This window comes from Salvelinus sp. IW2-2015, linkage group LG3, assembly GCF_002910315.2.
Source record: "Salvelinus sp. IW2-2015 linkage group LG3, ASM291031v2, whole genome shotgun sequence".
Classification (NCBI taxonomy): domain Eukaryota; kingdom Metazoa; phylum Chordata; class Actinopteri; order Salmoniformes; family Salmonidae; genus Salvelinus; species Salvelinus sp. IW2-2015.
In genome coordinates, this window is record NC_036840.1 from 26420504 (window position 1) to 26430975 (window position 10472).

Sequence of the window (10472 nt, forward strand, 5' to 3'; positions counted from 1 at the left end):
AGTTTTATTGCTTCTTTAATCAGAAACAACAGTTTTCAGCTGAGCTAACATAACTGCAGAAGGGTTTTCTAATGATCAATTAGCCTTTTAAAATGATAAACTTGGATTAGCTAAAACAACGTTGGAACACAGGAGTGATGGTTGCTGATAACGTGCCTCTGTACGCCTATGTAGATATTCCATAAAAAATCTGCCGTTTCCAGCTACAATAGTCATTTACAACATTAACAATGTCTACACTGTATTTCTGATCAATTTGATGTTATTTTAATGGACACATTATTTTGCTTTTCTTTCAAAAACAAGGACATTTCTAAGTGACACCAAACTTTTGAATGGTAGTGTATGCTGCTGCTCCTCTTTATTATATGTCACTTCCTTCCTAGTTATACAGTATTTACATATCTACCTCAATTACATAGTACCCCTGCACATCGACTCGGTACTGATACCTCGTTTATATAGCCAATTTATCGTTACTCATTGTGTATCTATTATTACGTGTTTTACGTTGCTATTTTTTCTTTATTTTCTTTCACTCTGCTTTGTTGGGAACGGCCCGTAAGTAAGCATTTCACTGTTAAACTACACCTGTTGTTAACAAAGCATGTGACGAATAAAATGTGATTTGATTTGGCATTACACACATATTTCAAAATGCAAAATGTAATGGATGTCTCAGCAGATGTGGAAAGACTTTTAAACCGGGCTGAGATAGAGCAGCGTTTATGAGACAAGGGCGGATCCCCAAGGGTTATCTACGAAAAGCTGACACAAACATGTAACATGTTTTGCTCTATGACGCTCACAAGTCGTTAGAAGGTAAGGGGTCCTTCTACATAGGAGATCATAGGAAATCCAAGGACATAGTGCCTATAATATTGTAATAAGCTCACATAGATGCCGTCACAAACTCCAAACAGTTGTCACTAGCTAATTGTATATTAATTTCCCACTGAGAAAACAATTTCTGTACTTACAGCATTCACATAAATTCATTTTTTAGCAGGTTTCTGCTTTTTCAGACGTATTTGTTTTATTGACATTTGCCAATAAAACTCATGAATGCAACTGTRTATGTCAAATTGTTTTGTGTTGTACTTGTATCCCTGGTTGTCCTGAAAATAAAATMGTTAGGCTAAATATAAGGTCTGGACATGCAGATAATTGAAAGGCAGATAAATGAAAAGACGATTTTTGCTGGGGCCTCGGGACTGATAGGGTTAAAACTGCACCAATGTTCCTCACGGTATGCAATGACTTTGTCCATGTTTTTCCAATTCATGCTTTTTGTGTTCGAAATTAATATTATGTAGGCCCAGTATACTTTCGAGGTCCACTGGTGCTACTCGGGTTGACTGCGTTTCCTGGCGAGTTCCCACGGTCGCCACCTACGCACGGAGGGCGCTATTAAATTATTAACAGCCTAGACTTTACGGTTGTGATGTAAAAGCGAGTTTATCACGTTCCTGCACTTTTCCGGATTACTGTACCTTGGTCTGACCTCGGTCTATCTTGTAATATTCTACATCCTTGARATATATTTCATAATATGGATTTCTCCATTCGTGCTTCTACACTGGAAGACTGCAAAGATATCGCGCGGATGATCTTGGTGAGCTGTCACAAATGCGCGTGTGCATGGCCGCCCCGCACGTGCTTGGAATTTGGAGACATGAATGATACATTTGCATAGAAATATTACGTCAGTATCCACAATACATAGATTGCTGCTCCTCATCATGAGAAATAAAATAATTTGTTTGCAGCTACTGTTAGGCTACATTGTATCCATTATTTGTCTGGCAAAACAAAATAATCTTATTCGATATGCTACAGTAGCCATATTTGTACAGTTATTTTTATACAAATGTTTTTTCAAACCTGGCCCCGTTATGTTACCAAACGTTGTCGAACGTTGGACCAAATGYCATAAATGGAGCCAACATGATTCCTTGGTCTATATATCGGGGAGAGGCATGTTTGTTCTATATTATTTATTTCTACCGGAACCTTCCAAAACGTGTACTTGGGTCTATTCATTAGTCAGATTCTGTTGCAACACGTTTGGTCTGTTGTAAAACTTTTTGCAACGGAAAACGTTTACTCCAAACGCAAAACGCTTTGCAACAAAAAACGTGTCCCTAGTGTGAGATAATCTTTTATAAACTGGGTGATTCCAGTCCTGAATGCTGATTGGCTGACAGCCGTGGTATAACCCGTATACCACGGTTTACTGCTCTGGTGGTAACCAGTTTATAATAGCAATAAGGCACCTCGGGGGTTGTGGTATATGGCCAATATACCACAGCTAAGGCCTGTATCCAGGCACTCCCTCGTGCCTTATTATGAATACAAGCCTTCTATGATAGTCTCAGTGCTAAATCAAAGTTACGTTTGGAATCAATAACACTAATGCCATTTTGTTAGGCCTAATGTGTATTTTATGTCCTCATGTGTCCTCAGGAACTGGCTGAATACGAGAAAGTATTGGACCAAGTGAAAGTTACACAGAAAGGTAGATTAATTCATTCCAGCTATTTAAAAAAATCACTATTTCATTTTTTGTAATTTAAATGCCATATTTTAACATACTTTTTCTTTCACTCAATGATGAGTTTACYCTCTTCGAAAAAAGGTGCTATCTAGAACCAAAAAGGGTTATTTGGCTGCCCCCATAGYAGAACCCTTTAAAGAACCCCTTTTGGTTCCAGGTAGAATCCTTTTGGGTTCTATTTAGAACCCTTTCAGCAGAAGGTTCTACATGGAACCCAAAAAAGTTCTATCTGGAACCAAAAGGGGTTCTATCTAGAACCAAAAAGGGTTCTCCTATGGGGACAGCCGCAGAATCATTTTGGAATCCTTTTTTTCTAAGAGTGTAGATCACTTTATCCCTTTCTGTTCTGTATCTTTGTCATCTCTCCCCTCCAGATTTGGAGCAGGATGGGTTCATTAAAAACCCATTCTTTCATGGTATCGTCGCAGAAGTACCCGAACAACACAGGACCAAAGAGGGTGAGAGAAGAACTAACCATAGACACAGTTTCAATGTGCTGACATGACCAGGGTTGGGGTCAATTCCCTTTGAACGCCATCAATTCAGAAAGTGACTGGTAATTCAAATAATGTCTTAAAAAAGAGATTGGAGATAAATTATACTTTAACATCTTCTCCATCTACCCCCCCCCCCCCCCCCCCCCCCCCCCCCCCATCATAGTAACCAGGCTGGCTCCATATGTTAATTAGCTCTCTTTTTGTTACCTAACCATCCTCTGTCAGGGCTGACTATGCTGCTCTCTCTCTGCCCACTCATTATCTAAGGGGCTTGACATATTTTTTTATGAAGCCACCAGAACAAGAACATTATGCATTCCAACAGCTGCCAGACTCTTTCCCTTCCATAACACGTCTCTTTTTAAACATTCAGAACAGAAGCTGCCTCCCTGGCCACCTGGTTCATTTCATTAAGAGACACCTCTTCACATCTATTGCTCTGTCTTTATGGTTTCTCTGTGTGTGTGTGTGTGTGTGTGTGTGTGTGTGTGTGTGTGTGTGTGTGTGTGTGTGTGTGTGTGTGTGTGTGTGTGTGTGTGTGTGTGTGTGTGTGTGTGCCTGCGCACGTACCTACGCCTGGGGAGAGGTTTTAGTTCTTCTGTGAGTGTGTGTCTGTTTGTTTGCGGACATACACACATGTATATGTGAGTGAGTTTTAAGTGTGTGTGGACATGATGTCTTTCTGTGTGTTCAGTATTACAGTATGTCCTGAGGCATAGACTTGACCTTAGTGTCTGTCTGCCAGCAGATGGGCCGTATGTGTGCGTTTATGTGTCTGCCTGTTTGTCCGCAAGCGTGAGCAGCATGTGTAAATGTATGTGTGTTTTAAGGGTGTGTGCAGTCAATATGATATATATTATTATTGATATTATTGACCTTGACCTTGATACCTGTGTGTTTGTTTGCAGGCCATGCCAAGGTGGGCTACGCACTTTACTTCTATACCTACAGCTCGTGGAAAGGACGGGCCCTCTACATGGAGGACCTGTATGTGATGCCTGAGTTCAGAGGTTAGACAGCTACTTAAGGGCCCGTCTTCACAAAGCGTCTCAGAGTAGGAGTGCTGATCTAGGATCAGCCCTCCCCACCAACCCCTTTATTTATCATGATTTAAAAACCGATTCTAGATCAGTACTCCTACTCTGAGATGCTTTGTGAATATGGGCCTTGGTCTTGACCAGTTTTGTTTTAATCAAACTAGATAGGAGGATTCAGAATATACAGTGCCTTTGGAAAGTATTCAGACCCCTTGACCTTTTCCACATTTTGTTACGTTACAGCCTTATTCCTCATCAATCTACACACAATACGCCATAATGACAAAGTGAAAACAGGTTTGTWAGGGAGGTGATCAAGAACCCAATGGTCACTCTGACAGAACTCAAGAGTTCCTCCGTGGAGATGGGAAATCTTTCCGAAAGGACAACCATCTCTGCAGTACTCTTCAGTAAAAGACACACTTCCAGACTGAAGCCACTCCTCAGTAAAAGGCACATGACAGCCCGCTTGGAGCACCTAAAGGACTCTCAGTCCATGAGAAATTAGATTATCTGGTCTGAATGCCAAGCGTCACGTCTAGAGGAAACCTGGCACCATTCCTACAGTGAAGCATGGTGGTGGCAGCAGCATGCTGTGGGGATGTTTTTCAGCGACAGGGACTGGGAGACTTGTCAGGATCGAAAGAAAGATGAACGGAGCAAAGTACAGAGAGATCCTTGATGAAAATTTACTCGAGAGCCCTCATGACCTCAGACTGGGGCGAAGGTTCACCTTTCATCAGGACAACGACTCTAAACACACAGCCAAGACAACGCAGGAGTGGCTTCGGGAGAAGTCTCTGAATGTCCTTGAGTGGCCCAGCCAGAGCCCGGACTTGAACCCGATCGAACATCTCTGGAGAGACCTAAAAATAGCTATGCAGCAACGCTCCAAATCCAACCTGACAGAGCTTGAGAGGATCTGCAGAGAAGAATGGGAGAAACTCCCCAAATACAGGTGTGTCAAGCTTGTAGCGTCATACACAAGAAGACTCAAGGCTGTAATTGCTGCCGAAGGTGCTTCAACAAAGTACAGAGTAAAGGGTCTGAATACTTATGTAAAAGTGARATTTCCGMTTTTTGATTTTTMATTATAAATTTGCAAACATTTCTAAAAACATGTTTTTGCTTTGTCATTAAGTGGTATAGTGTGTAGATTGATGAGGGGGAAAAAATTCATGAATCCATTTTAGAATAAGGCTGTAACAACAAAATGTGGAAAAAGTAAAAGGGTCTGAAACCTTTGCGAATGCACTGTACGTGGAGGTCTTGCAGTTCACCTATCCTGCTGTCAACTTCCTGCACATCTGTTAAACTAGTGTGACGCAACATGTGCCTGATCCACTAAGCGATTGCACAGTTTGCACCTGTTTCTCTCTCATTTCCACCAGTGTACAACAAAACAAATTCTAAAAGTAGAACTCGCCTCGCACCCAAATAACTGAGTCTAGATGGTCTCCAGGAACAATATTTGTCAAACCAAAAAACGTGGACCGCACATTGATTAGCATTTTGCTTAATCAGTTCATTTATACCAACAGCATTAAGCCGATAAATAACCCTACGTTTCGTATCTCATGTATGTCTCTCTTTTGGCATCACAGGTAAAGGTATCGGGAAGGCACTGATGAGCAAAGTGGCTCAGGTGGGTGATGCTGCCCTGTTACTCAACTTTGCCATATAATTAAACCCTCTAGCTGTGGTGCAATTGTATTGACAAAGCTTCCCCTTGAGTGCAATTGATATGTGTATGGACCTTTGCACACGTGTGTTTGTGCATATGTGAATATGTACAGTTGAAGTCGGAAGTTGACATACACCTTAGCCAAATACATTTGAACTTAGTTTTTCACTATTCCTGACATTTAACCCTAGTAAAAATTCCCTGTCTTAGGTCAGTTAGTATCACCACCTCATTTTAAGAACGTGAAATGTCAGAATAATAGTAGAGATAATGATTTATTTCAGCTTTTATTTKTTTCATCACATTCCCAGTGGGTTAGAAGTTTACATACACTCAATTAGTATTTGGTAGCATTGCCTTAAACAATTTAAACTTGGGTCAAACGTTTCGGGTAGCCTTCCACAAGCTTCCCACAATAAGTTGGGTAATTTTTGGCCCATTCCTCTTGACAGAGCTGGTGTAACTGAGTCAGGTTTGTAGGCCTCCTTGCTCCCCTACGCTTTTTCAGTTCTGCCCACAAATCTTCTATAGGATTGAGGTCAGAGCTTTGTGATTGCCACTCCAACTCCAACTTTGCCACTACAACTTTGTTGTTCTTAAGCCATTTTGCCACAACTTTGGAAGTATGCTTGGGGTCATTATCCATTTGGAAGACCCATTTGCGACCAAGTTATAACTTCCTGACTGATGTCTTGAAATGTTGCTTCAATATATCCACATAATTTTCCTTCCTTATGATGCCATCTATTTTGTGAAGTGCACCAGTCCCTCCTGCAGCAAATCACCCCCACAACATAATGCTGCCACCCCCGTGCTTCACGGTTGGGAGGGTGTTCTTTGGGTTGCAAGCCTCCCCCTTTTTCCTCCAAACATAATGATGGTCATTATGGCCAAATAGTCCTATTTTTGTTTCATCAGACCAGAGGACATTTCTCCAAAAAGTACAATCTTTGTCCCCATGTGCAGTTGCAAACCGTTGTCTGGCTATTTTATGGCGGTTTTGGAGCAGCGGCTTCTTCCTTGCTGAGCGGACTTTCAAGTTATGTCGATATAGGACTCGTTTTACTGTGTATATAGATACTTTTGTACCTGTTTCCTCCAGCATCTTCACAAGGTCCTTTGTTGTTGTTCTGGGATTGATTTGCACTTTTCGCACCAAAGTACGTTCATCTCTAGGAGACAGAAGGAGTCTCCCTCCTGAGCGGTATGATGGCTGCGTGGTCCCATGGTGTTTATACTTGCGTACTATTGTTTGTACAGATGAATGTGGTACCTTCAGGCATTTCGAAATTGCTCCCAAGGATGAACCAGACTTGTGGAGTTCTACAATCTTTTTCTGAGGTCTTGGCTGATTTCTTTAGATTTCCCATGATGTCAAGCAAAGAGGCACTGAGTTTGAAGGTAGGCCTTGAAATACATCCTGAGGTACACCTTCAATTGACTCAAATTATGTCAATTAGCCTATCAGAAGCTTCTAATGCCATGACATAATTTTCTGGAAGTTTCCAAGCTGTTTAAATGCACAGTCAACTTAGTGTATGTAAACTTCTGACCCACTGGAATTGTGATACAGTGAATTATAAGTTAAATAATCTGTCCGTAAACAATTGTTGGAAAAATGACTTGTGTCATGCACAAAGTAGATGTTGTAACCAACTTGCCAAAACTATAGTTTGTTAACAAGACATTTCTGGAGTGTTTGAAAAACTAGTTTTAATGACTCCAACCTAAGTGTATGTAAACTTCCGACTTCAACTGTATGTACATCTGTAGTTTATTGTAGTTTATCCTGAAGCCTTTGCTTTTCTCGTGAGGCAAAGTGCAAAATACACAATCATGCATGTTTCCATCTGTGTGTGCACCGCTATGTATTGCTTTTTGTTTGTATGTTTGTTATTATTTATGTTTGTGACAATATGTCACTTTATTTTATCCTCAAGCATTTTTTTTTCTCATTTGACTTTATTTGACATTTTCCTCCCTCTCTCTCTCGCTCTCTATCTCCCTCTCTCACACACACACACACACACCCACCCCCTGTACTGTAGTTGGGCCTGGCCGCCGGCTGCACCCAGCTCAACTTCGCCGTGCTGGACTGGAACAAACCATCTCTGGATTTCTACCTCAGCCAGGGATGTTTTGATGTGACGGCAGACATGGGGTACCACTGCATGCGCTGTGAGGGGGCAGCGCTGGAACAACTGGCCCAGGGGGACACCTAAACACCACTCGCCCCCCACTGGGTTGACGTCTGACCATTGCAATACTGAGGTCAACCTAGAACATATGCAGGGATAAAGAACCAACTCAAAGCCCCTGTTACAATACTTAAAAAATGCACCTTTCCTTTCCTTCTTCTCTTCCTTTCCTGTAGTAAAGTAGTCACTGATTTAATATGATTGAATAGGCGAACATTAGGGAATTCTTTGCATAGCTCTCGTTAATCTACTAATATCAGATCAGTGATTACCTTTAACGAAACGAGGAAGACAGGATGTATTTTCAAAGTGTTGGAACGATGCCAATGCAATGCAAAAAGGTTGTAGCTGAACTAACAGTTCACCGACTATCTTATAGTTGTTGACATTAGTTGTGTGAACAGTAATGTGTTGTTTACCTGTGACCCCATAGCACCTTTCCCCTGCTTTCTAAGCTAAGGTAAGAGACACCCATTGATAATATGTGAGAAATCTGGTGAAATGGGAACCTATACAATACTATAAAATCACATGTCGAAAACACATRGAGAGCTTGGGACTATAAGGTTCTACAGTATGTGCATTTTTGTCAACATTTTGTTATTGACATAACCATGTTCTTTCTGTTCAAAGTACTCTTAATTCCCCAATTCCTGTTGTTAAGTTCAAAAGAATACAAGATAAAAATGTCTGACACCATTCAAACCAATGGGTTTTGAAATTTAAAGCCAATTATCTCAGAATCATCTTTTTTCAGATATTACCTTATATTCCCAAGCTCTCCACATGTCAATTGATGATTATAACTACTGTTTAATTGTTGTTGTGATGAAGCACAATGTGATTTCTTTCAACTGATTCCTGTTTCACCTTCAACAGGATTGAATGCCTGTTTAAGTTACTCGATTAGCTTCTGCAAGCTCAGACTGTTGCTTTAAGCAAATATGACAAACCAAGCTTGTAATTTGCAATAGTGATTCAAGAACAATTTTTTAAATAGATTTCTTTAATGAAAATATGTTTGATCAGAATTTTTTTATCTCAAGATTATTAGATGGTGGGCAATAACACTAAGAAAAAGGCAATTAAATGTGGCATTAGCTTATAGTTCTATTCGTGACATTTTCCATCAACAATACATTACAATATGTTATTCACCATCAACCTATAAACTAAGCAAAAACAATCAAGCAAAGCAATTACATTAAATACGGTGACAAAACTACAGTAGATCAAAAAACAATCTTACCAGCTATTATATTAACGTACCATATAAGATAATACTCTGGATATGTATTGCAAACGGTCTCTTTATGTCTATTGTAAATCACAACTTAGAGAGCTGTCAAGTGTAGAGCAATGATGATGATGTTGTGGACTGGGCAGATACAGTGAGATATATGTCAAGTCTGTCTGTAAAACTGTCACTGGTGTGTGCGTTTTCTTTTGTCCACTTTCTCTCACGTCTACTTTATAGAGCACCGTTAGAGTCATTGGTAGGTGTATAACTCCTCGATAAAGGTATCACTTTGTGGTATTTGTTGTCCAGCAGCCAAATAGTTTGTCAGAAGCAAAAACTTCAATGTTGGTATATAGGCTACAAAGAGTTACATGAGTTGAAGTCCATAGTTTACAGTGTTGCTATTYGATTATTTTTTTAACCTCCCTTGAGTTGGTGTTTTAAACAAAAGCCACGTGATCCCACTTCTGTTGTCGCTAAGTAAAACAGTCAACCTTTTACACTTTGAAATCACTGTAAGAACCTTGTTTTTTGTGAAATCACACTTCTTGTTGCATCGAAGATGACATTATAGGCTACTTGTTGTGTATGTTACACACTGTGGAATAAAGTGATGTGCCAATACAGTTGTGTGCTCATATTATTTTATCATTCAATATATTCCCTTGAACCAACCAGCTATTGATAAATATACATCTGACATAAAATGTTGTCATCATGGAAATAATGACATTTGGCTAGTCTGTACAATAGGCTATTTTGCTAGAATAGCCACAATTTGGCTATATCTTCTAGTAGAATGGGCTGCTTACATTAGATCCTGTGGTAGGTAGGGTACTTGTACTCTCCATCTCCGTAGTTCCATTGATAGACGGGTCTTTCCTAGAATCTTCAGGACTTGGACTGAAATAGGTTCAGGTACTAATTTTGGGTGCCGGTACTGTTTATATTTAGGTGCAGGAGCTCCACACAATACTTTTGAGGTAATATTTTAAAAGAGGAACATGAGTTCAAGCAGTAGAATATTTGAGGTGCTGGTACTCCGCTAGTCAAGCACTGACTATCTTGTGCCTTTTGGACTTTTGGAAGTAGACATTTTAACTTTTTTTGTATTATATGGGAAAAAGGGCATTTGACTTTCAGAAAAAAATATTGGTCGAGCTCAGGCACTAAAAATCCACATTTTCCACCCGTTAGGCGCATAATCCTAACAGGGTGGAAATGTGCAGCCTAAATAAGCCATAGCTTTGTGGGTAATT

The 10472-nt window shown here is 40.2% G+C and overlaps 1 protein-coding gene across 1 annotated transcript; it reads left to right on the forward strand.

Moving 5' to 3' along the window:
• Positions 1-1452: 1452 nt before the first annotated feature.
• Positions 1453-8694, forward strand: sat2a.1 (spermidine/spermine N1-acetyltransferase family member 2a, tandem duplicate 1). Its single transcript, XM_023973288.2, has 6 exons — positions 1453-1615; positions 2467-2518; positions 2932-3015; positions 3963-4064; positions 5696-5736; positions 7824-8694. Exons 1-6 carry the CDS (start codon positions 1553-1555, stop codon positions 7995-7997), a joined length of 516 nt encoding a protein of 171 aa, XP_023829056.1. The 5' UTR covers positions 1453-1552; the 3' UTR covers positions 7998-8694.
• The last annotated feature ends 1778 nt before the right edge of the window (positions 8695-10472 follow it).

Coding starts and splice junctions, on each gene's coding strand:
- sat2a.1 (XM_023973288.2), top strand. CDS start 1,553: ATGGATTTCTCCATTCGTGCTTCTACACTGGAAGACTGCAAAGATATC. Junction 3,016..3,962: donor ACAACACAGGACCAAAGAGG/GTGAGAGAAGAA, acceptor GTTTGTTTGCAG/GCCATGCCAAGGTGGGCTAC. Junction 5,737..7,823: donor TGATGAGCAAAGTGGCTCAG/GTGGGTGATGCT, acceptor CCTGTACTGTAG/TTGGGCCTGGCCGCCGGCTG.